This window comes from Silene latifolia, chromosome 2 (genome assembly GCF_048544455.1).
Source record: "Silene latifolia isolate original U9 population chromosome 2, ASM4854445v1, whole genome shotgun sequence".
Classification (NCBI taxonomy): Eukaryota; Viridiplantae; Streptophyta; class Magnoliopsida; order Caryophyllales; family Caryophyllaceae; genus Silene; species Silene latifolia.
The window spans coordinates 51,057,522-51,083,412 of record NC_133527.1 but is presented as its reverse complement, the minus strand read 5'-3'; the positions used below and the strand labels follow the sequence as shown (position 1 = coordinate 51,083,412).

The following is a 25,891-nucleotide window of genomic DNA, read 5'->3' as shown; positions in this document are numbered from 1 at the left end:
AAGAAGAAAGAAAGCAGGAACTGCGGCAGCCTCACGAAGTGGCGCGGCAGAGTGTCTGCGTCCCAAGAAGAGAGGCGCAGCGATTCTTTGCGTCCTTTCTCGGTCAGTCATCTTTCGGTAATCCATAAAAAGGGTTTTAAAGCATGGTTTTATAAATCGGTTTTAAGAAGTATTTTCGACATAAACCATACATTAGTGATACAAAAAGTAAATAACAATAAACAAAAGAGAGATTTACACCCTCAGACTTACGTGTTTGACGAAACGAGATGAATTAAGTTTATGATTAGTGATGCTCGACGCGAATGTAACGAAAGTGCCCTCGTAAGAGGAAAACGATTAAGATTAATTAAGTTGATTGATTGTGGAGTTGGTCAAATTGGCCGGTCATGCAAACGAGGCTGGTACTCAGAAAGATCCGAGCTCACGTGGTCGAATGTTCAAGCACGTAGACGCCAAAAAGTAAGAACGTGGTCTAGAATGCAAAGGGAGAAGAGAAGGGCGAACACTCGCGTCAGAAATATGAGGAGCGAAGACTCCTATTTATACTAATCACACGGAGGAATAGGGTTTTCGGAGAAACTTTGGAAGTTAATCTCGAAAAGATATGAAAAGATACGAAAAATACGCAGAAAAGGACCTGGGAAGAGGCGCAGCAGACACTGCGTCTCTTGGAAGAGGCGCAACACCTGATGCGTTTGTTCCCAAGTGGTTTCCTCCTGCGGAAGAAAGATTTCCGTGTTTGGTTTATGGAATGACGGGATAATCTTATTTTCCTTAATATTTTGTATGAATATTACGGGAAATACTTTACCAAAGAATAAAAGATTGTGAAAGATTTATAAAATATAGAATAGAAATATCCGGAACATTCCAGAACATTCTGACTCGGGATTTTAGCGGTTATCAGAAAATGAAGACGGTTTTAGGCCCGGACTACAAATGTACTCTAATTACTGTCAAAACGACGGTATCGGCGCGTAGATGACAATTAAGAAGTAGACATTAATGTTTGAGCAATCACTTGACAATAAATTTACGAATTGTTACAAATCGTTCCGCGTACCAAACATGCGGCCCAATCATCACCGGGTGGTTTGCGGGAGGTGCAGAAATGAGGTGTCTACAGAGCTTCCACTTTGACTAAGGCTTGGACAAGGCGAAAGTCAAAGTATAGCCATCAGGTCAATCGAAGATTACAACCTGACGACTATGGCGACGCGAGGCGGCTCAAGGGGTCTGAGCCAAGGACCTGTCGTCGGGAACATTTTAGAGTCTGTCGACTATCGGGGAGGGTCGTTTAAAGTCCGTTAGACTACGTAAGGAGGCTCGCCAGCCATAAGAAGAGACCATACCTGAGATACCCCGGGGTGAAACGGGACTGAAGACGCTTCGGCAAAAACTCATTGGTCTGAAGATTACTTGGTGTCTGAAGGCGTTAGGGGTCACAGGGGTCCTGAAGAAACTTCTTAATACTTCTGAAGGCTAACTCTGAAGGATATCTCCAAAAGGGAAGGCTGAAGGACAACTCTCTCTAAAGGAATGAAAGGGGTTGTCTGAAGGGAAGAAGGATTATCTGAAGGGAGGAAGGCCGAAGGAAGGATTATCCTGAAAGGGCCATCTAAGGGTTATCTGAACATACGAAGGGCAACTAAAGGTTGTCTGAAAGGGTAACTAAGGCTTGAGTGTAAGAACTCTAACGATCTGGGAACCTCTGGAGAACGACACCTTTATCACACTTCGCGGGGAAATAAGAAATATTGTGAGTAGCAGGACACAGGCGGGAACTGCTGGGGAGAAATCTGCTTGGGTCGTATTCAAACAAACTTCAGAAGAACTCGAGAAGGACGATTGTATGTCGTGAACTCTCGTTGGGGAAGCCTTATCATGAATTTATCTCCATGTCTCGAGAGGGATTGTCTATTCGCTTACTCTCGCTGGGGGAATATAATGAAGATGTGTCGAAACACCTGTCGGGGAATACTTGCTCGTTGTGACAAGCAAGGTCTTGGAAACAATAAATAATGTATAGCAGTCTGCAGTTGGCTTAGAAACGCGGGTCTGAACGAAGAATAATCGTCAAACGGAACAAAAAAGATAAAATGGCAACGGGGAAGAGGCGCACCAAAGATGGGCCCACAAATAACGAACTCATAACGAATTTTTGAAAATTCGTATGAAGGGAAGCTAAGGAAGAGGCGCAGCAAGAGTGCGTCTCTTGGAATAAGCGCAAAGACTCGCCGCGTCTGTTCTTTAGTGTGTCTTTTCTGCGTAAAAACGCGATGAAACAGAGGGTTTCATTCATTTGTTTCGAAACACAAATTCATCCATTTCTCTCTCAAACTTCAACCATTTCCGCCAAAATTTGATCCAAAAGCTTGTATTCGCCATGACTAATCGAGGTATGTATATCATTCTTGCATTAATCTTCTATAACAGACGAATTGGATCGACAAAATTTAGGGTTTTCAACCCTAAAATGTCGAAAATTTGGGGATTTTTCCCAAAATGATCTTGCCTTGCAAAATTGACCTTGTAAATGGCTAATTGGTAGTATAAGGATCATAACCATGTATTTGTTTCGAATTTTCGTTGAGTTTTGAGCATTTGAGTGAAATTGAAAAATTTGGGCTTTTCCCCCAAATGATCTTGCCTTTCAAAGAAGATGTACCACTTTGCTTTTTTACGTTCGCCAACGCGTATTTTACGCGGTAAATATCGTTAGCTACGTATTTGCAAAAATTATAAAAGTTAGATATTTTAAATGTATTCATAAATACAAATCAAACAAGATCCCACATAAATATATTTTCACTTATGTATTGAAAGAAAATCGAGATTAAATGTGCACTTATGAATAGTGTAGAAAATGGAAATAGGTAGAGTGAAATTGAATGGGGAAAGTATGTACTAACTACATGAGGTAGTTATCCAATCCATTTGGGAAGGCTTTGTGAGAGCTCAAAAGCTTAACATACAAGTAAAAAAAAAAAAAAAATTCATTTGGGAAGGCTTTGTGAGAGCTTAAAAGCTTAACATACAAGTAAATGAAAATGACAGTTTGAGAGATTTACAATAATGAAAAGGTAGGAGCAATCTTGCGGGGATAAAATGACTTGGAGCTATGCCTTGTAGATTTCGAGCCTATTATCCCATAAACAGGGTGGCTAACCTGATATATGTGTTTTACAGGTTATCGCGTATACGCGGATTCATTGAGTGCATACCAAAAATAGCGGCCGCGGTTCTCTCGTCATTTTTTTTTTTTTAAAAAGTACAAGGTTGGTGGATTACTTTTCCCGCGCCCAAACTACTTTAGCAGTGGTAGAAAAGAAAAACAATATTTTGATATTCAAAACGACAAAAGTGTGAGAGAAAAAGTGTCATCTTGAATCCTCAATCACAATTCAGAATTCACAATCTCCTCCATTGTGCAGTGAAGTAAAGCAGGACAATTCTTTACTTGCTTTATAGGAAAACAAACCCTACTACATTTAGTTACTTTAACCAAAATACTACCCCACTTCTTACACTAAGTATCTCCCTCTTTTCTTTAATTAATACTCCTATATACTAATAATATGTCTTCTCTGCTTGCTCATTTTCATTTTCATTTTCATTTTCCACTCAATTTCCAAGGTTGCGGTGGTACGGTGTTTGTGGTGTTTGTGAATGGCGAGTACTAGCGGGGGTGATGCGTCTATGTCGAGACCTTTATCGCGGAGGATGACCAGAGCTCCCACCATGATTGATCCTACAAAGGGAGATAGTGTTCCTGTCGACAGTGAGCTGGTTCCGTCTTCTCTTGCTGTTATTGCTCCTATTCTTCGTGTTGCTAATGAAGTCGAGAGGGAAAACCCTAGGGTTGCTTATTTATGTATCTATCTACTCACTCTTCTTCACTCTTTTTATTATTTCCTGCTGTCTACGGATCGGATGACAACTAGCTAGCCACTTTTCTTACGTTTTACGGACGGAGGGAGTATTAATTTTGTCATTTTATTTTATGCTACTGTTGGTTCAACACAGGCCGCTTCCATGCATTTGAGAAGGCTCATAAGACGGATCCCACATCAGGCGGCAGAGGGGTTCGTCAATTTAAGACCTATTTGTTGCATAGGCTTGAGAAGGTATTATTATTATTATTATTATTATTATTATTATTATTATTTCAACTAAACACGGACTACATATAATCTCACATTTTGGCTTAAGATTCACAATGTTGTACAGTAACAATTTTAATACGGAGTAATATCCTAACAGGAGGAGACTGAAACACGGCCAATTCTAGCTAAAAGTGATCCAAGAGAAATCCAGAAATTTTATCAGGACTTCTGTGAGAAGAACATTAGACAGGGTCAACACATTAAGACACCGTAAGTTTAAAACAACCACAGAATATTACTTATCTGTTTGGAATTTGGATGTTAAGTATTTCTCATTTCTCTGTTGCTTTTTCAAGGGAAGAAATGGCCAAGATTTATCAGATAGCAACTGTACTGTATGATGTTTTAAGGACAGTCGTCCCATACGCTAAAGTCGATGAAGAGGTTTAATTTCACTCCTCTTCTCTCTATAAACAACCACCTATTAATGGACTTTGCGCATTCATGACCTTATTATTATTATATCAATGCTGTCTGCAGACAGAAAATTATGCCAAGGAAGTGGAAAGGAATAGAGAACAATATGAACATTATAATATTCTTCCTCTCTTTGCTGTTGGTGTTAAACCAGCTATCATGGAACTTCCTGAGGTGCCTTACATTTCTGAAATTGCTTTCACTTTCCCAAATTGCTCTTAAATTGACCAACCACAATTTTCTCTTAATAAATTATTCAGATAAAAGCTGCACTTCGTGCTATACGTAATATGGACAATCTTCCCGTTCCTCGAGTTCCTGTGGCACATAATGTTCAAGATGATAATGTTATCTTGCCAGAGTACAGGGACAAATCAATCAATGATATACTTGATTGGTTAGCATCTATTTTTGGGTTCCAGAAAGGAAATGTTGCTAATCAGAGGGAACACTTGATTTTAATATTAGCCAATATGGATGTAAGGGTTAGAAGGTCTGAGGAGTATGATATGGTAAGCTGTTGTATTTCATTTTCGCTTCTTTTATGTTTTGCTTGATACTTGGAATTTCACTGTTTTTGGGTTTCCTGCAGCTTGATTATCACACTATCCACCAGCTAAAGGACAAGACTTTCAAAAATTATGAAAAATGGTGTGATTATCTTCATTGTAAGTCAAATCTCAAGTGAGTACTCTACAACCTTGGACATCCAGAAATACCATATACAAATAAATAATAGACGTCTCTTGTTGACTTGATTTCCGCATTGGAATTTCAAGGTTTCCACCTGGTGCTGACAGACAGCAACTCGAACTTTTGTATATTGCACTCTATCTCCTTATTTGGGGAGAGGCTTCAAATGTTAGGTTCATGCCTGAATGTCTCTGCTACATTTTCCATAATGTAAGTTTATTCCCTGCTAATGATCTATCTATCTGTTTATAGTTTTATATGTATCAATATATGACAGTAACCATACTAGCTCTCAACTCATGCTGTCGTATAATAATAATAATATGAATGTAGATGGCTACTGAAATTCACGGAATCATCTTTGGGAATGCACATCCTATCACAGGAGAGACATACCAAACTGCAAGACATGATGATGAATCATTTTTAAAGGATGTTATTGCTCCCATTTATGAGGTTATTCGAAAGGTACAACCACCCTGCATGCTTATAGTCCTTATACCCTCTTTTCTGTCAACTATTCTTAAAGTAAAGGTGATGATCAATTGTGGTGCAGGAAGCCAAAAGAAACAGAGGAGGCAGGGCAAGTCACTCAGCTTGGAGAAATTATGATGATTTAAATGAATATTTTTGGTCAGTTTCACGACTTGTCTAATTTCTAATGTGTTAGTTATTCAACTATTTCTGTTGGTTTTAATGGATGCATTAATAATAATCAATACTTTAGGTCGAAGAAATGTTTCAAGTTAGGCTGGCCAATGGATCGAAATGCAGATTTTTTTGTCCATACAGATGAAATACGACCTTCAAGACTGGTAAAAAGCTTTCACCATTTAATATATACAGACACACACACACACACATATACATATACTGATATACATGTTTGCATTGCAGAAGCATGATCAGGTGATTACTGGGAAGAGAAAGCCTAAGACAAATTTTGTTGAAATGCGTACGTTCTGGCACCTTTTTAGAAGTTTTGACCGTATGTGGATATTTTTCATACTTGCCTTCCAGGTATATTCTTTATTCTAAAGACTAGTCTTTTGGGCTGTTTGTATAAACAATTGCAGCTTGGGATTCAAGTTAAATTTGAATGTAGTTGGTTGTGTTTCTATTTTCAGACCATGTTAATTGTTGCATGGGATCCTTCTGGTTCCATAACCTCTATCTTTGAAGGAGACGTCTTTGTTAGAGTTTTGAGCATATTCATAACTGCTGCTTTCCTTAATCTCTTGGGAGGTACAATTTACTCTCTGACAAACATTTATGTGTTTTTCAAGGGCCTTGAGGTGCACTAGGTTAATGTCATCATCATCTTTTATTGTGCAGCAACGCTGGATATCATTCTGAGTTGGAAGGCATGGGGAAGCCTGAAATTTTCTCAAATATTGCGCTACCTCTTAAAATTTGCTGTTGCAGCTATGTGGGCAGTTGTATTGCCTATAGGCTACTCTAGTCTTGAGAATAATCGAACAGGAATTGTGACCTTCCTCACTAATTGGGCTGGAGGCTTGCGGACTCCTACGTTGTTCAAGTTTGCCGTTGCCTTATATTTGGCTCCTAATATTTTGGCTGTTCTGCTTTTCTTCATTCCGCCTGTGCGCAAATTTGTGGAACGTTCAAATTCACGGATCCTTACCCTCATTATGTGGTGGGCTCAGGCAAGCAAGATCCCCTTCTATTATTATTATTCGTTACTATTATTTCAGTTAACCTCTAGAATGAAGCTCGATTTTAATGGCAATTATTGGTGCAGCCGAAATTGTTTTTGGGTAGAGGAATGCATGAAGACACATTTTCCCTTCTCAAGTAAGATGACTAGGAATCAAGTTTTTTTTGCAGTTCATTAACTTCTCTATAATATGAACTTGTATTTGTTGTGTTGTGACACTTTGGCATTTAATGTTTTCTCCTTTAGGTATACAATTTTCTGGATCTTGTTGATGTTGTGCAAGCTATCATTCAGTTTCTATGTGGAGGTAAATCAGGCTCCAGTCTCCACCTATTTTTATAGTTCAGCCCAAAGTTTTTTTGTTTCTTTCTAGTTAAAGTATCATTATTGTAACTTATTTTCCACTCAGCAATTTCAGCTGTAGTTTTCCTAAAGTGGTATTTGACAAAGCAGCTGGTTAGGGCGCTAATTGTTTTCATATGTGTAGATTTTGCCATTGATCAAACCAACAAAGCAAATATGGCAGATGAAAGTTGATGATTACCAATGGCATGAATTCTATCCTAATGGTAATGCTTTTGCCGTCTTTTCGTGATGGTGATACCTCTCTTTCGTATATGATCAGTACGTGCTAAATGTACTTTTTTTTTTTACGTTTGTGGTGCAGCCACACATAATTTTGGTGTTATTCTTGCTATATGGCTTCCAATTGTTCTTGTAAGTGTTTGGGAAAAATTGGAACTGGTTTTTTCCGCATTGTTTTCTCTAAGTTACTTGATATCATTTACGACATATCCCATTCATGTCTAGGTCTACCTTATGGATGCACAAATATGGTATGCTATCTTTTCAACCATTGTTGGAGGTGTCCTTGGAGCTTTCAGTCACCTTGGTGAGGTTCGTGCTTTCTTCTTCATAGACTTGAAGCTTTGCGCTTTTTTGCTTTGCCTTTTCTTTCTCTCGCGTGTGTGTTGCATTGTTGCCTCAATTATCAAGGGGGCATAACTTGGAGTAGGAAATACTCTTCCTTTGTAACAACTTCTCTTCCCATGATATTGGTCAAGCAAGGGCTTGGGTTCTTCCCTCTAGCACATGGTGGTTTAGATGGAAATTCAATCTAAATGGGCAACCAATATTTTCACTTGGTTCTATTGCATATTTTTTTGGTCAGACCATAAGCTTATTGTTCTTGCTACTTTCATCCTCTCTCATTGTACAGATACGCACCCTCGGAATGCTACGTTCAAGGTTTGAGTCTGTGCCTATTGCTTTCAGGAAACGACTTGTGCCACGATCTAAAGTGGAAAATTCTAAACGAGGGTATATGGTAGGTTATTTATAAAAAAACGTCTCTTTTGTTTGTAATAATATTAAGTTTTATAAGTCATTGCAATCTTATGTAAATATTTTGAATAAGCAGGATAGTTTGGAGGAGCGGAAAAATATTGCAAAGTTCTCTCAAGTATGGAATGAATTTGTCCACTCTTTGCGGCTTGAGGATTTGATCTGCCATAGGTTGATTCACTATACTTAATCCCTACCAGTATTACGTACTAGGCGTGCTTTTGAAGCACATTGATTTCTTTCTCTACTCTGATAACTTTGTGTTTGTATTTAGGGAAAGAGATCTACTTCTTGTACCCTACACCTCTAGTAAAGTTTCAGTCGTCCAATGGCCTCCTTTTCTTCTTGCTAGTAAGGTATGCCTCTGTGACCCCATTTATTTTCCAACTAGTTCAAGTTGAAGGCTCTGGTGTAAGTTTTTACTCTAAATATCCTGTGTTATAAAATAGATTCCAATAGCACTTGATATGGCGAAAGATTTTAAGAAGAAAGATGACGGTGAATTGTTTAGCAAGATAAGGGATGACGATTATATGTATTCAGCTGTGATTGAATGCTATGAGACCTTAAGGGAGATTCTCTTTGAGCTCTTAGAAGATGAAGATGATAAATTGTAAGCAAATTGATTATTCTATAGTTTGTTTTATTCTTCTATTATTATTATGAGGATATATGAAGGGCTTTTCTCTTTGCTTTCAGTGCCATCAGACAGATTTGTGAGAAAGTTGAAACCAGTATACAACAGCATAAATTTCTTACTGAATTTCGAATGAATGGCCTTCCTATGCTTCATGACAAGTTGGAGAAGTTCCTCAAGCTGCTGGTAAGGTTTAATGAGGGTATATGCTGGATTATTACTGTTGAATGCTGTTCTGTTCTGATTATTGTGATTGTGACAGCTGAGCGACGGTGATTATGACGATGAAGATCTATACAAGTCACACATTATTAATGTTCTCCAGGATATTATGGAGATCATCACACAAGATGTCATGAGTGAAGGACACGAGTGAGTCCTTTAATATATTTATTACTGACAATCTACCTTTAGGCAGCAACAATTATCTAAGGTATATATATATATATATGGTTTTGTTTCCATGGTGTGTAGGATTTTAAAGAAGGCCCAGTCACACCATAACGATGACGATCGCAAAAGGGAGCAGAGATTTGAAAAAATACACATTCATCTCCTCCGAAATAAATCATGGAGAGAAAAGGCATGCCACATTTTATTCTTTTATGGAGTAATTTATTTATTTCCTGGTAATCTATCTAACACTTTGTTTGTTTATCTCTGCTCTCCTTAGGTTGTCCGGCTCCATGTTCTCTTGAGTGAAAAGGAATCTGCTATTAATGTGCCTATGAATCTGGAAGCACGGCGACGCATGACCTTTTTTACAAACTCTTTGTTCATGAGCATGCCTAACGCTCCCTATGTTCGCAATATGCTCTCCTTTAGGTGTGAACTTCATTTTGGTTTTCACGCTGCTTTTTTTTTCCTTTTTACATTATTTTTGGGACAACACAAAATGAGGATCAGAAATCATCATAAGAACAGACTTGTGAACACAAAATGAGGAACATACTTCTCCAGTAAGAAAGCCATGTCGAGTCCACACCTATGATACTTGTTAGTTTTGTTACCAATTTACCATACTTTAGAAATTTCTAGTTCTCGCTTCTCGTTTATCTTTGACTGAAGCTGAAAACTAAGTTTCAGATTTTCCAATTTCACTGTAATCCTAAGTTGAACGACTGTCCCTCATTTTCTTAAACCTTTATTGAAAAAGATTATAAACGAAGTAGCTTGCGGTAGACTTTCTACAAGCAGTTTTATACATCACATAACCTCCCTCCACAGGGCCAATATATTTCTTTTATCTTAGTTGGATCAATGAATGCCGCATAATGCAATGAAGATTGAATTGATTTTAATTGTTTTTCTGGGAGGGTATGTAGGGAAACTGGTGGTTTCACTTTCACTCATATTAGTACGAGTCAGAGTAGCCATTTTGTATTTAGAGTTTAATATCCTGTTTTATTATTTTGAATACTTATTGCGGCTCGATTGTGTAGTGTTTTGACACCTTATTACAAAGAAGATGTTCTTTATTCATGGGATGAGCTCCACGAGGAAAATGAGGATGGAATATCTATTCTATTCTATTTGCAAAGGATCTATCCAGGTGCGTACATCTTATTAGACGTAGACATCAGGGATGCATCTAGAGTGGTGGTTACTGTTGTGGTAATGTTTTGTCAGCATGACTTTTGTTCTGAATTTACTCCAGATGAGTGGTCCAATTTTAATGAAAGAGTGGATGACCCAAAACTTGGATACGCCAGCAAAGATAGGAAGGAGTTAATACGTCACTGGGTATCATATAGAGCACAAACACTTTCTAGAACAGGTTTGTTTGAAAATCTTCAATTATTTGATAAGTTTCTGACGACTGTCACTTAGAGTCTCAAACTATACTGGTTTGTTTGTGATAGTTAGAGGAATGATGTACTACCGCCAGGCGTTGGATCTTCAATGCTTCTTGGAATATGCAGAAGATCAAGGTATGCAACACTTTCTCTTCTTATTTTCTAGCGCCTACTTAGAATTATTTCTGTGATCATGACCATGCATGTTTATACTTTATCCTGTCATCGTACAGCTATCTTTAGTGGCTACAGAACCATCGAGAAAAGTGAGGCTCATAAGAAAATCTTTGACTACTCGCAAGCTCTAACGGATTTGAAGTTCACCTATGTTGTCTCTTGTCAAGTCTATGGTATTCAAAAGAAGTCGAGTGATGCCCGAGATAGAAGTTGCGCTAATAATATACTAAATCTTATGCGGACGTAAGTCTCTTGAAAGCTGATAGTTTGATTCCGTGGAATTTAAGAATAGAAATATGTTGTACTAATATCAACAAAATCTTGTAGGTACCCTTCCTTGAGAATTGCCTATATAGATGAAAGAGAAGAGAAAGTGAAATCAGAAAAGGTGTACTACTCTGTCCTTGTCAAAGGAGGCGATAAGCTGGATGAGGTATGTAACTATCAATCATTTTTTTTGTTTACCTACCTTGATTGTAAGTGAAGAATAAAAGTTAAGGAGATTAATTAATGACATTATTAGCAAAAGAATTAGGCCTCACTTAATTTGCTCTTCATTTCACTTTGCTGTTGCTTTTGCTTTTGTAGGAAATATACCGCATCAAGCTTCCAGGTCCACCTACAGAGATAGGTGAAGGCAAGCCTGAGAATCAAAATCATGCCATTATATTTACTCGCGGAGAGGCACTACAGACTATAGACATGAATCAGGTGACACCTGATTTCTTTCTCTCTTTGAAAATCATGCCATTATATTTAGTAGCCATGTTAACACATCCTTAATTTTAAGGTAGTGAGTTATTTCAACACATCCTTAATTTTAATCAACCTAAAACAAACAAAAAAAAGTTATTCTGCTTTATGACATTTTCTTAAGGACTCTCTTGTGGAAATTCAAAGCAGCGGCTAAACATTGCTCATGCTTGGACCTGATTTACAGGATAATTACTTTGAAGAAGCTTTTAAGATGAGAAATGTTTTGGAAGAGTTTCAAAAGTCCCGCCGGAAACGTAGAAAACCAACAATATTGGGTTTGAGGGAACATATATTCACCGGCAGGTTGGCTCTGTATTCTTCTAGTGTTATTTTTATTTTTATACATTGATTAACAATATTACATCACGACTATGTTGGTAATGCGTGTGGTTCTAAATTTCAGTGTCTCTTCTCTGGCATGGTTCATGTCCAACCAGGAGACGAGTTTTGTGACCATCGGCCAGCGAGTCCTGGCTAACCCTTTGAGGTAGGGCTGCTTTTAGTTTTTTTTTTCTTTTCATGCTTTTTGGTACCGATATGTGGTAGGCAATAACAAGCTTCCACACAATTACTCAGATTTCAAGATATTTGATAGAGGTTCTGAGAGCTAGAATTTCAGTTAGTTTGATGATTTTTTTGGTTTCTCATTTGGAATATATGAGAGATTTCTGTGACCTTCCTGCTGACATTTTAAGGACTAGTAAATTCCTTTACATCTCTGATTTGACTTTCTTAGTTATGAAAGCAATTGCTACTGAGTTTCAAATTACGAGCGTCAAGTTGAGTGAGTTGTTATCAGTTTATCACTTAATATGTTAGTAACTTTTACAACTCCATTATTATTGTATAGGGTACGTTTCCACTACGGCCATCCTGATATATTCGACCGACTCTTCCATATAACCAGAGGAGGAATTAGCAAGGCTTCCAAAATCATCAACTTGAGTGAGGATATATTTTCAGGTATGTCTTGACCATTTCAACACAGAGTTTCTACATTTGTAAAGTACCTAATCTTCTCTATCTTCAATAGGTTTCAACTCCACATTACGAGGAGGATATATCACACACCATGAGTACATTCAGGTGGGGAAGGGGCGTGATGTCGGAATGAATCAAATATCTCTTTTTGAAGCAAAAGTTGCCAATGGTAATGGAGAGCAAACACTCAGTCGTGACATCTATCGTCTTGGCCGACGATTTGACTTCTACAGAATGCTGTCATTCTATTACACAACAGTGGGCTTCTATTTTAGCAGCATGGTAAGACTGTTTAATTAGCAAATTCTCAGATGTTATTACATTGATGTATTACATCATACACACTTGCAAAGATCTTCTGGCCTTTAAGAAGTGTCAACTGCAAGATTAGGTTAATCTGAAATTCTGAATGGACAGTGAAGCTAGTGTTAGCTCTGGAATGTTGCTTCAGAAGACAAAAACTTAGTTTTGCCGAGATAACACTAACGTTAGTGAGCCTGGACTTTAGTTGAAGGGGCTGAACTGAGAATGGCAGTGAACAGATTTTTTTTGGTTTGATAGAATGAATATAGCACAGTTTATATAATATATTTGGATCCCTTCTTTAGTATCGAAATTGATGGAAGCTACTTTTTGGGGTTCTAGGTCGTTCTATTGAGTAGTCGTTATAATATTGCAGTAAATTACGTACTCATCTTAGTCATCTATTACAACCACAACATCGCTATGCACTCAAGGTTCAGCCGTTCAGGCCTATGATGTTGTAAGGGGGGCGGATATAAAATACACACATTCTAGATAACTGATAATGAAACTTAGGACGAGAGTTACAACGACGTCAGCTACTTCACAATTTATATTTATATATGTATCTCATTCTTTTCTTTGCATTCAGGTCACTGTTCTGACTGTGTATGTATTTTTATACGGGCGGATGTACATGGTGTTGAGCGGGTTGGAGAAGCAAATTATACAAAGCTCAATCATAAACCAGAGCAAGTCTCTTGAAGAGGCTCTGGCGCCACAGAGCATTTTTCAGATTGGAGTACTTCTAGTACTACCAATGATTATGGAAATCGGCTTGGAAAGAGGCTTTCGTACTGCGATTGGCGACTTTATAATCATGCAGCTTCAGCTAGCTTCTGTATTCTTTACTTTCCAGCTTGGGACAAAGGCACATTATTACGGCAGAACAATATTACATGGAGGTTCCAAGTACCGAGCCACAGGGCGTGGTTTTGTTGTTTTCCATGCAAAATTTGCTGACAACTACCGACGCTACTCCCGAAGTCATTTTGTCAAGGCTCTGGAACTTTTTATACTTTTAGTTGTGTATCAAGCGTACGGGAACTCTTATAGAAGCTCAAATCTATACCTGTTTGTTACCTGGTCCATGTGGTTCCTTGTTGGTTCATGGTTATTTGCTCCCTTTATCTTCAATCCCTCTGGATTTGACTGGCAGAAGACGGTAGATGATTGGACAGACTGGAAAAGGTGGATGGGAAATAGAGGTGGAATAGGTATACAGCCAGATAAAAGCTGGGAATCATGGTGGGATGGAGAACAGGAGCATCTCAAGTACACAACTGTCCGGGGAAGATTCTTAGAAATACTACTCACATGTCGCTTTTTTATATATCAATATGGAATTGTGTATCACCTTGATATATCTCATGGGTACCGGAACTTCTGGGTATGATATTGTTTCAAGTATTTTGTCTAGTATATTATATATAGTGCTGCAAGTCATAAGCTAGCTCCTAATGATTCTTTTTGTGTGAATTTCTCATAATAGGTATATGCGCTTTCTTGGGTAGTCATGGTTATTGTTCTTCTTGTCCTAAAGGTAACATGATTTTACACCCCTAGCTTGCTTATTCTACTGTTTCTAACTTCATTTGAATTCAAATTTACTTATTGTCGTTGTTGTTGTTGCATATCTTAACCTTTTTGCATGATCTTGTACTGGCTCAGATGGTCTCAATGGGTAGGAGAAGGTTCGGCACTGATTTTCAGCTAATGTTTAGAATTCTCAAAGGACTCCTGTTCCTAGGGTTTTTATCAGTTATGACAGTGCTCTTTGAAGTTTGTAATCTCACCATACAAGACTTGCTTGCCTCAATCTTAGCTTTCATGCCCACTGGTTGGGCTATGCTTCTCGTAAGTATTCTCCAATCTGCCCTCTTTGTCCCTTGCCTCAATAAATCATTACTGGGAGTTCTAATGCAAGTTATCAAAAGAGTAGACATTCGGCCAAGTGCATTACTACATTGGGTTTGGCTAACGTGAATTTTTGACGGTTTCCTACAATTATTTCTGTTAACCGACCCCAAGTCATTTTAGAACTGCAGTTAGCCTTCTGAGAAATGATCCAATCTTCATATAATGTGAGGCTAATCTATATAACTAAAAAGTCTACTCAGAGACCTATTAACTTTAGAAAATCTAAAACTAAAGAATTAAGTACTTATTGTATGGATCATTGTCAATACAGTTTTATAATGAGATAGACGCATTTGAGAATTCGTGTTCAAAGCAAGCCTGTTGTTGCTGCCGTGCGGGTAGCCTGAAAACGCCGTTTTTTTATTGCCTAGTCGTCTGATGCTGATCTCTATTTTTGTTTTTTTGTTATGATCTTGGTTCATTAAAAGATTGGGCAAACAGCGCGGGGGTTGCTAAAAGGTCTGAAGTTCTGGGAATCTATAAAGGAATTAGCAAGAGCATATGAGTATGTGATGGGACTTATCATCTTCATGCCCATAGCAGTTCTTTCCTGGTTCCCGTTCGTGTCTGAGTTCCAAACCCGGTTGCTATTCAACCAAGCGTTCAGCAGAGGTCTCCAAATTTCCATGATTCTTTCTGGCCGCAAGGACCGTTCAACCCCTGAAACTTAGTTTATTCATCCATTCCATACCATTGTTTAGGGGGATTACCTGTATTGATTGTAGTACTAATACAGGACTGGAAATATCTTCTTCTTTTATACGGGAATTACATATTTTTTTTAATTTTTTTTTTGTAAAACATCAGGTTGTATACGTGACTTCATAAGTTCATATGGTAGACACACTTTAATCTACATTAGAAATCGTTTCTGTTTCTGTTGATGTCTCTTCCCATATGATAATGCCCACTGCTGTAGATTTAGAGAGGGGAGACTAGTCTAGTAGTCTATAAGCTAGTGCGCTATGAGTTCATATGATAGACACACTTTAATATACATTAGAAATCGTTTCTGTTTCCTGCATCTATAAGTTTGATGCGGCCTGCTAACGACTCGACTAGTGTTATCTCTTTGTTTAATTAGATTTATGTTTATTTCATGAAATAAGTTATCATTGCATTTTGTATTTATCGGTTTATATTCATTCTTTCGATTGCCATGTCCACCAAGGTCTTGCTCTTTTCTGCGCTCGACTTATTTTATCTTAGCAAATTTCAATTCAGTTTAGCTTATTTCAGCTTACTTTAACTCAATTCAATTCCATTTAACCCAAAACAACATGGTCTAAGAACCTAGACTTAGTTATGAAGAGAAAAAATAATAGTTGAACGAATATCCAAACAATAAAACCTAAATATTTTTGGTTTGTTAAAATCTCCTTATTACATGAGGTATTCAAGTGCAATTTGTATGGATTGGAGACTAGTTTGTTTTATAAGAATTTGTATAGATTCTGGGCGAATAGATAGGAATATTAAAAAAAATAACAATTATACAACTGATATTTAACCCTTTTTGAAATTTAATTATAAAATTTATTATTATTAATGTTTTGTATTAAACGGTGGAAAAAAGGGAAAGTTCAGTTTAATTCAGTTGTAGATATAATATAATGAAAGCTCAATTACACATATGTTAATAAAAGTCAATTAGATATATGATATAATAAAAGCTTAATTATAGCCAAATTCATTTAGGCGGACAGAATTTAGGGGATCACTTATTCTTTTAGTATAAGGGGGAATTGACTCACAGTCACTAATCTGGAATGTCCCATAGTCCCATTCCCATATTAGATTGGAATTAGGAAGCAAGGCAAGTGAGGGCGTGGAGAATAGCATATAGTTGGAGTGACGGAAGAGATGATAGTGTGCAGAATGTGTGTAGCCTCCAATTCTTTGAACAAACAACTTCTCCGTACTCAACTTGATCAACTCCACTCTGAAGCTCATTCCACTCGCAGAAAAGGTAGGCCCCTCTCTATTTTTCTAATTTTTTTTATTACTGTATTATTTTTATTTCACTATGAATCTTTATTACTTGGTATTATTATTATATACAGTATATGTAGATAATTTCAAAGGGTAAAGGCTAAGTTTTAAGTAGATGATTGATTGAATGGTGGTGAATAATTAGAGATATATATGTATGATTGTGTTAGATAATTTCAAAGGGTTCCCGTTACTATTTTGATCATTTTGCACTTTGTATTATTGATAAATGGGTATTAACGAAGTATTAGGTGCTGATGTTTTTGTCAGCTAATAATGCAAGATTCAGGCTCATACGCTTGTCCGAGGCCGCTGATAATTTGTGCCGTCAGGCTTCTAAAAGTCTTGGTAAGGGACAAGAAGATGATGCAAGGGAGATTCTAATCCAGAAAAACAACATCATGCGAGCCCTTGAAAAATCAAAAGATCGCGTTGAAATTCTTGACCAGCTTGCAGCAAAGTTGAATCAGGTACCTTCAATCTTTTCATCTTGTCATTTTATCTGTACTAGACTTCTAATTTATGGCTTGTATAGCAGTAGTAATCACTTGACTTTATTCCTTGTCGTCGATTACAAACGAGATATATTTGGAAATAACAAAGTCTACTTAATATCACTCACCTGCATTCTGTTGAAGCTCACAACTACTTTGCAAAAGTACACTTTCTTATTCAATATATTCAACTTTTTTATCACTTGGATTCTGTTTTCTTATTGTCGATTATTCTTTGGCTTTGGAGTTGATCAAATAAAGCAAAATGGCAACGGCTCACTTCATTCTTTTCACTTCTTACATTTTCAACTACAAGTTTCTCAATGCAGTTTTACTTGACAATAATCATGATTTATAATTCCTTTTACCCGGCTCCAAATCATTTTTAGGAGTTTGGCTGCTGCGGCGTTGTTGTTGTTGTTGTACCTTTTCATTCATTTTATAGTTTTAGTATGGATCATCCGGAAATATCCTATTGGTTAACCCCCTTGTCATATGCTGACGCATTGGATGGACTATGCTATTGGCGGTGTTGTGTGAATTTTTATCCTCTATAGTCTATATATTCATGTACCCTTACAAGCTTTGCATGGGTATAATAGGCAATATCAATCAAAGAAGCACAGCTGGTTGAAAATGTTGCATCCGACCTTGAAATTGATGGGAATGATGCTGTGGGCCCTGTCCGAATTGTCTCTCCTATACCAGGTAGCATGAACAATTTACCTGACAAAATCGATACTACCCTCACCTACTCTGATGTTGTCAACGATCAAGAATCGAATCCAGAAAGCTTTGACACTGCAAATAAAGCAACCACGGCGAGTCCTTTTTCAGGGGTGTCATCTTACATTGATTTCTTGAATGATGTCGACCAACAACTAGACAAGATTGAGAAGGACCTGAGGGCCATTGGAGAGCTCTCAACTATGGTACTAGAAAATGAAGAGAAGCTCAAAAAATCAAGGGCACCGCAAATTTCAGTAGTTCTTGCGCATGTCCATGAGACGAGAGCAAGGTATTAACTGCTGCGTCAACAAACTCATCACCTCATTTCTTCATTGACATTCGAAATTGTACATCCAACAAATCATTGTTGCTTTTGCAGAGTACACAATTTCATCGACCAAATCGAGGCAACTAACTAGACTAGTATGTTTCCTCAGATGATCCTATGCAATAGGTATGTAACAATTATGTCGATCTAGTTTCTCCATTCATCAATGTTTATTTTGGTTTTATAGCTTTATTTTCGGGGTTTTTTGTTTCTCCTTTTTTTTTTTTGACGAAAGAACCCGCAGCCGATACCTCCGGTGCGCACTGGGTAAACCCTCTGGTATACGTGATAGCCACCATGATAGCCTGCAAACCGCGTATACCAGGTAAGCCACTCGAGGGTGACAGACTCGAAGTCTAGAAGGGGCATGGACTCAGGCCAATACTCCACAAGGTTGCTCTTGAGGATGCTTGAACCTGGGTTCCTGGGAATTTCACCCAAGTTTTAACCACTAGATTTCACCCTCACGGGCTTCTCCTTTTTTTTTTTGGTTATTGATGATTCATGGTATCCCAAATTTTAAACGTTTGGCTACATTAGATATAATATTTTCAATATATTTTTATTTAGATAACAAACTTCTAGAGTATTCTTCGTAAATTTAATCGAAAACACCCTTTCATTTTAAGCTTGATGAATATTGATGATGATTCTTACATAAAATACACTGTATAAATGTGTAGCTGTATTGCTTCTACAAAGGGGCTGGAATGCAGAAGCCAGGGTGGCAAGATATGGAGTTGTTATCGAAAAATGGTGTGGGTTGGAAAGCAAGGAGATTCACCTGAACTCATGCCTACCATCAAAAAACAGCCAAGGGGATTGTGATACGTTTCGATTTTGTAGTTGAAGAGCAAGAGCTTGCATTTTCTTTGTTTTAGGTGGGAAGGAACTTTGATTAATTGATACAGAGCTTCATTCAGACAATTAAACCAGAAAGAAGACATTATTTTCTTGATTCATAGTTTTCCGTTAATAGTTTTTTCACATCCTAAGCGGGCTGGAAAATTCGTGACTCGTTTTGTTACAAGAATATGTCCACCAAATGGACATGAACTTATTTGCATAAATTATCTTCTGGATGCATTTTCCTTGGTGGAGTTGGATTGAAATCATAAATAGAAACATTGTTTTATTTCAAAAAGATATACATGGTCTACATATTGCTAACCATTATACAGGTCTACACAATTAGCCTGCGTACAAGGTGCTAATTTTCCAATAATACACTCGCTTTATCTTAGTTATTTGTTTACTTCCCGGGCTATACATTTTAGGCCGAGTGAATTAATTGGGATCCGCGTTAAGTGTGGCAATAAGTTTACTCGAATCGGTGGATCAGGTCATATTGTATCGGGTCACGAGTGGTATGTTCCGGTTCACGTCGGGTCGCGATTTGTGGGTTCATCATCAAGTGACAAGTGATGTTGGGTCATATCAACATATAGCTTATTATTATCTTTTTGATCGATAATTTCATATTAAAACAAATTATAAGTGTATTTATTATATGGGTTATTTAGGGTGAATTTAGGCTCTGTTTGGCAAAACTAGCTGAAAAGGTACCTGAAATCTGAAAAGGTACATAAAACCTAATAAGGTAGCTGAAAAGGTAACTGAAAATTAGGAGCTGATAAGGTAGCTGATTTTTATTAAAAGTGTTTGGAAACTAGCTGAAAAGGTAGCTGATATTTGATCAAATGACGTAAATGGGCATGGTTATTATTGTTATCATTTATGTTTTTGCCATTATTCTTGTGTTATTATCATTGGCGTTAGACCTGGCAAAAGTAACCCGATCCGATTGACCCGACCCGAAAATGTTGACCCGAGATCCGAAGTGACCCGAACTACATCACCCGAGTGTGAGCTGAAAACCCAAATTGACCCGACCTGACTCGAATATGACCCGAGCGTTCTTGACCCGGTCTGAAACCATCAAACCCGAAAATGACCTAATAAAATATAACTCTATTGAACCAAAAAGACTTGAAATGATATTTCTCTATTATTCATTGACCCGAAAATGACCCGACCCGAAACAACCCGGCCCGCTTGACCCGAAATAAACCCGACCAAGAAACCAGAAACATGAAATGACCCGTCCCGAACCGAATTAAGTCGAAATCAATGAGAGACCCGAAATTACCCGACCCGAATTGGACCGACTCGAACCCGAACCCGACACGTTGACCCTTTTTGCCAGGTCTAGGTGTTGTTAGTAATAAAGTCATAATGTAGTTTTTTCAATGTAGTTGCACAAGTCTCCAACATGTTTAAAAAAGAATGAGAACAATAATTAACATATCACGATTAGGTAAAAGAAAAAAAATTCGAACGATATATCATTGAAAAATGTATTCTATGAATACAAACTTAGTTCTCTATTAAACTCATACAAAAAAAAATCGGTTTTTTCCGGTGAAGTGTATTGAAGTATTTTATTTAACGGTTGTTTGTGTTATTTGGGAGAAGGTATTGAATGAGATTTAAGTTGACAACATTAAAAAACAAGGGTAAAATCGGTAGACAAAAAGAATCAGTCACGATTCTCAAATCTTACGTGAGGAAGTTTTATTTCATTTCGACCTTTTTAGTCAAAAAAGGTAGTTGCCAAATACTCTAAAAAAAATAAGGTACTTGATTTTTTTGACAAAAAAACTACTTGAGGCAAATCAGATACCTGAAGTGTACCGCCAAACAGAGCCTTACCTTAATTTGGATATCATTAAGCTAATTTGGACATCATTAAGCTAAGTCAGATATTGGGTTTATTGATGTGGGTAAGTCGAGATTGTGCACGCCGCACGGGTCTGTTCCAATTGGTTAAGCTAATTTTGGGCGTTGTATCAAATCGGGTTGGCTTTTGCGAGGTCTAACCAGGGGCTCTCGGCTAGATAGTGACTAGTGAGAGCCCGCAAGCTAGGGTTTAAGCATTTTGTAAGAATCTTGATTTTACATTTTTACTCCCCTAACCTAATTGCTCTCTCCCAATTGTTTGTTTATCTATTGAATTCCATATTTTGCATTTGATCACATCCGAAAATGAGTAGATTACTACGCCTGATTTCCCACAATATCAACCATAACCCTAACCCTAACCCCCAATTTCTAGGGTTCTTCCTCAAATCAAATCCCAATCGAAGCTACAACAGTTCAGCAACTCAGCAACCACCGCTCTCCGACAAAGTTACAGCAATCGCCGACGAAATCTCAAACTTAACCCTAATGGAGGTGGCGGATTTGACGGTTTTATTGGGGAAGAAATTGGAAGTCAAGGACATGCCCATGGTATCGCTGATGATGCCAGGGATGAGCTTCAGTCTCCGAGGAATGGGCGCCGGCGGTGGTGCCACGGCTGCAGATGCGACGGCGGTGGAGACGAAGGAGGCCAAGACCTCCTTTGATTTGAAGCTGGAAGCCGGGTTCGAAGCAAGTGCCAAGATTAAGATCATAAAGGAGTTGAGGACATTTACTGAATTAGGATTGAAGGAGGCCAAGGAGTTGGTTGAGAAGGCGCCTGCTGTGTTGAAGACCGCCGTTCTGAAAGAGGATGCCCAAAAGATTATTGAGAAGATGAAAGCTATTGGCGCCAAAGTTGTTATGGAGTGAGCTTCAGGTATACTCATACTCATACTCATATATGTTACTACTCCTACTTCTACTTTTCTTTGTTAGTGTCCCATTTTGCACCATTATAACAACTCTTATTGTCGTAGTGCTGCTGGATTTTAGAATTCAAGTTTCGGGTTTAATCCTAGATCCAATTTTTTAGGGGGCCAACCAGTTATGCAATTTACCCACTAGTAAACTACTCCCTCTGTCCTGCTCATTTGTTGTCCTTTTCCATTTTTTGTTGTCTCAGTCATTTGTTGTCCTTTTAATTTTAAGAATGAATTTGATGAGTAATTTGATCATTCACACTCAATTAATTCCACTTGTCATTTAGTAATTGGCCCCCTCCTCTTCCCTTGGTCTTCCCCTTTCCTTGGTCTTTGTGCCAAAACCAAAGGACAACAAAATGACCGGGACGGAGGGAGTAAACAAGTTCTAGTATTTAAGCTAAATACATCAAATACTCCGTCGCCTGCCACTCACAGCCCTTGGTAGTCCCTATTTCTTTGCCACTGAGATAGTTGTTATGAAACCTTTATTAAGGTTAGAAGGAGACATTCTTGAAGAGAGTATCTGATTATATAATTAATACTCATACTTGTTTATATCTATATAAGACTCAATACACAAAACTAACTAGATGGCTACTTTCGTATGTATGTGTGTGTGGCTTTTGGGTTCTAGGATAGCTTCTGTCACCAAGTTGTTTGGGTATACGTATGTGTTGCTTTTCTAGTTGATTACGGGTGATTTATATCAGAGCACTCATAGGCTTATGTTACATCTTAGTCCAATATTCTTAACTACATTACAACTTGAAAAGGTTCTTTCACACTATGGAGTGGTTGTTCCTCATTATAATATTTCGCACCTAGTTGTTGAATAATATCTTTGGGGCTTTGTTAACATTGAAGAGAACCTTGTTCTGTGATACAAAGATGGAGGGCGTTTTTAGATTATGGAGTAATAGTTATTGAATACTCCCTCCGTCCCGGTCAATTGTTGTCATTTGGTTTTAGCACAAAGACCAAGGAAAAAGGAGGGGGCTAATTATAAGATAACAAGTGGACCAAATTGAGTGTCAATGATCAAATTGCTCAACAAATGCAATCTTAAAATAGAAAGGACAACAATTGATTGAGACACCCCAAAATTGAAAAGGACAACAAATGACCGGGACGGAGGGAGTAATATCTTTGGGGCTTTGTTAGTGGTTTTTGGAGGTTTGCACGACTAGCAACTTTATCAAGACTAGTGTAATATCTCTGTATTGTTGTACATAATTATGGAAGATCTTCATTCGTGTGAGGGTAGCATTTTCATAGTCTTCCTTCTTTACTTGTGAAAAGTTTAATTGTTCGGTTGTAGCCTATCGTCCTAGCCCTAGACCCTAGTAGATAACATTATAAAAATCTATAGCATTTTTATTTGGCTGTTTGATGAATTATCACTTTTTAAGGTATCGTCGAAGTAGTCTTCCTCGGTTGATAGACAAGAGAGCAGAGATTTTTAGAGGGAGGAAGGGACCACTTAACTGTAGCAAATAATATCAAAATGAAGTAGAGTAAACCTTCCTTCAGTGCAAAAGCTAGTGGTCTAGTCCCTTTGCTTTTGTTGTGTTGTAAAAGTGTAAAGAGAGAGGCTTGATTGACAAGTAAACCTTCCTTCAGTGCAAATAATATCAAGATTGAAGGTTTCAATCTTGGGAGGATAGCAAGAGTGCTTGAGTTTGAGAGCTGATAGGTTCCAACTGTGAGAAGAATATGCATGTATTGCTTGCTATTCAATAGCATTGCTAACGCCACCCTATAAATCCATTTTCACTCATCTTTTCAATTTTTTTTAATTCAGGTTTGGTTCATGAAGAACATTAAGGAAAGCGGTTAAAACCTTGTATCCCTCTTGTTTCTAACATTGGTTTTTGTCAACTGGATGTTGGTCATGTTTCTCTGCATTTCACCAAGTTTGTGAAAGTCCGTCCACCGGCTGAGAGAAGACAAAATTCAGACAAAATTCTTTGGTACTCCCTTAAATTCTTAGCAGTTGAATTCAAGTTAGTTGGTTCGTTCTTACCTTTGTCGTACCTTGTACCGTTGGCGACTGTATTCTAAGGGTAGGTGTGAGAAAGCATGGTTCAATTTCTCCAACAATTATAGCAAGTCTGTTTTAGATTTAAAATCAATAATGGCGGGAAACTATGATAACACATATTGGTGAAGTCGATCTTGTAACAAGTTGACAAAGTTGAGTTGATGGTGAAGTAATGTTGTCACTAATTCTTTTATAAATCATTTGATCATTCTAAACCTCATTCGATAAATGATTTCATGACCCGTGTCTTTTAGTTTTTGACCACCGAGTCTACCCGTTATAATACAATCAGGGTTATTTGGTGTTTTTCTCCAACCTGTAAATCAAAACTCTTTGCTAGAATCACGCTCATTCTTGGAACTGCTCCTTGTAGTGAATAAAATAAAATATGAAGCATCTAAAAATCACTATCATTAATATCACAAATTCTCATTTGTGACGGCCGATCAGGGTTATTGAAGTCTTGTTGCATTAATATAGCTAACGAAAGACAACATGAAGTAGCTAATATGTTTGAAACTGCGTTACAAAATTTAGTTCAATTATAGATTTTAGCCTAACTTAAAACTTTATTTGCAATATTATTGTACCTATAGAAATATTATTTTACCTATAGAAATATGATACTATTTGCACAGTTTATAGACTATACATCTGAGGTAGTACCTCTTATTATTTATTTTTTGAGTTTTATTTTAAAGTTTTTGAGTTCTGCTTTAGTATAAAGTTTTTGAGCACATTTACTAAACCATTACACTAAAAAAATATAATATTGCTAAAAAACTATATTTATAAATGGTAATATGCTCAAAAAAAATGTGTATATGCTCAAAAATTACAAGGTCTGAGGTACTACCTCAGATGCGTCATCCTTTTTCTCCTATTTGCACATGGTTATAAACTTATAATTACCATTCTTATCGTAAATTATTGGATGTAAATGACCAATTTATCCTTCTCACTAAAACACACACATTCAATTTCAATCAGTTTTGTTTTCTGTGAAATCTCATCCCCCCACCACGACCTATCCCTCAGCCACCCATGATTGAATCAATCCAGAATTGCGGGGGGAAATCCTAATTGAAAAACAACTTAAATGAGTCAATAGAAACAATAATTCATGTAATTTGTTCAACAAAATAGAATATCAACATATTTGACGAGTGGATTAAGATTCGTCATTGTGAAATTCTCAAACAGAATACTAAATCAGAAATGTAGTGGCACGCAGCCGATTTTAGGCATGCTATTACAGAAGGAGAAACAACTAACTAAACTCGAACCATATTAACTACGGTTGCTTGTAAAGTAATCCAAAAGCTGTTGACGGGAGCATCAGTTGATCAGCTTGACAACACCAAACATCAACTGTGCTTTGTGTATTCATCATAAACTTATTTATTGCCAATTCTTGCTACTAGTATTACTTTACTCATACTCTTGCTAATCTGCTATCTTCATAAACACGACTTCTTCTAATCTAGGTGTCGTTAAGTGCTAAGCAACCCGATTTGTGATTAGTAGATCTCTATCAAGGTTAACATGATAGTGTACATGGATCATCTCCTAATTTTCAGTAAAGATTATTCTTTTATCAAGACTCGACCAAACAAAAACTATACTCCTAATTGAAACACTTCCATGCATGCATCCATCTTTTAAGTCCTCAATTTACCTTCTTAGATGGATGCAGTCCCTCAACATCATTTTCTCTTCCAGCTCCTTCATCTTTACACGTTACCGTGCAAATCAAAGACTGGCATACAGA

General features: G+C 37.4%; 2 protein-coding genes and 1 long non-coding RNA gene across 6 annotated transcripts; all 3 read left to right on the top strand.

Moving 5' to 3' along the window:
- Positions 1–3,362: 3,362 nt before the first annotated feature.
- LOC141642745 (callose synthase 7) lies at positions 3,363–15,749 on the top strand. Of its 4 annotated transcripts, none has more exons than XM_074451660.1 (41): positions 3,363–3,877; positions 4,030–4,130; positions 4,267–4,379; positions 4,466–4,553; positions 4,650–4,760; positions 4,847–5,098; positions 5,179–5,270; positions 5,366–5,489; positions 5,613–5,747; positions 5,836–5,912; positions 6,007–6,094; positions 6,177–6,299; positions 6,407–6,524; positions 6,615–6,946; positions 7,042–7,094; positions 7,204–7,264; positions 7,445–7,526; positions 7,625–7,674; positions 7,768–7,854; positions 8,177–8,284; positions 8,378–8,472; positions 8,576–8,657; positions 8,751–8,914; positions 9,001–9,124; positions 9,201–9,310; positions 9,413–9,521; positions 9,612–9,763; positions 10,381–10,490; positions 10,596–10,715; positions 10,801–10,869; positions 10,968–11,154; positions 11,239–11,344; positions 11,500–11,622; positions 11,852–11,970; positions 12,071–12,154; positions 12,518–12,630; positions 12,701–12,930; positions 13,544–14,341; positions 14,444–14,494; positions 14,623–14,808; positions 15,300–15,749. In XM_074451660.1, exons 1-41 carry the CDS (start codon positions 3,673–3,675, stop codon positions 15,540–15,542), a joined length of 5,775 nt encoding a protein of 1,924 aa, XP_074307761.1. In that variant the 5' UTR covers positions 3,363–3,672; the 3' UTR covers positions 15,543–15,749. The 4 variants fall into 4 exon arrangements, with proteins under 4 accessions (XP_074307761.1, XP_074307760.1, XP_074307763.1 ...); XM_074451659.1 differs by having other exon boundaries at positions 3,466–3,877; positions 8,375–8,472; XM_074451662.1 differs by having other exon boundaries at positions 3,503–3,877; positions 4,471–4,553.
- An 888-nt stretch (positions 15,750–16,637) lies between these two features.
- LOC141642743 (uncharacterized) lies at positions 16,638–19,500 on the top strand. Its single transcript, XM_074451658.1, has 5 exons — positions 16,638–16,840; positions 17,134–17,333; positions 17,960–18,375; positions 18,466–18,540; positions 19,098–19,500. The coding sequence occupies exons 1-4, from the start codon at positions 16,735–16,737 to the stop codon at positions 18,503–18,505; spliced, it is 762 nt and encodes a 253-aa protein (XP_074307759.1). The 5' UTR covers positions 16,638–16,734; the 3' UTR covers positions 18,506–18,540; positions 19,098–19,500.
- Positions 19,501–21,169: 1,669 nt separating this feature from the next.
- Positions 21,170–24,337, top strand: LOC141642742 (uncharacterized). Its single transcript, XR_012543411.1, has 2 exons — positions 21,170–22,033; positions 23,881–24,337. It is a non-coding gene; the product is annotated as an uncharacterized LOC141642742 (long non-coding RNA).
- Positions 24,338–25,891: the final 1,554 nt, after the last annotated feature.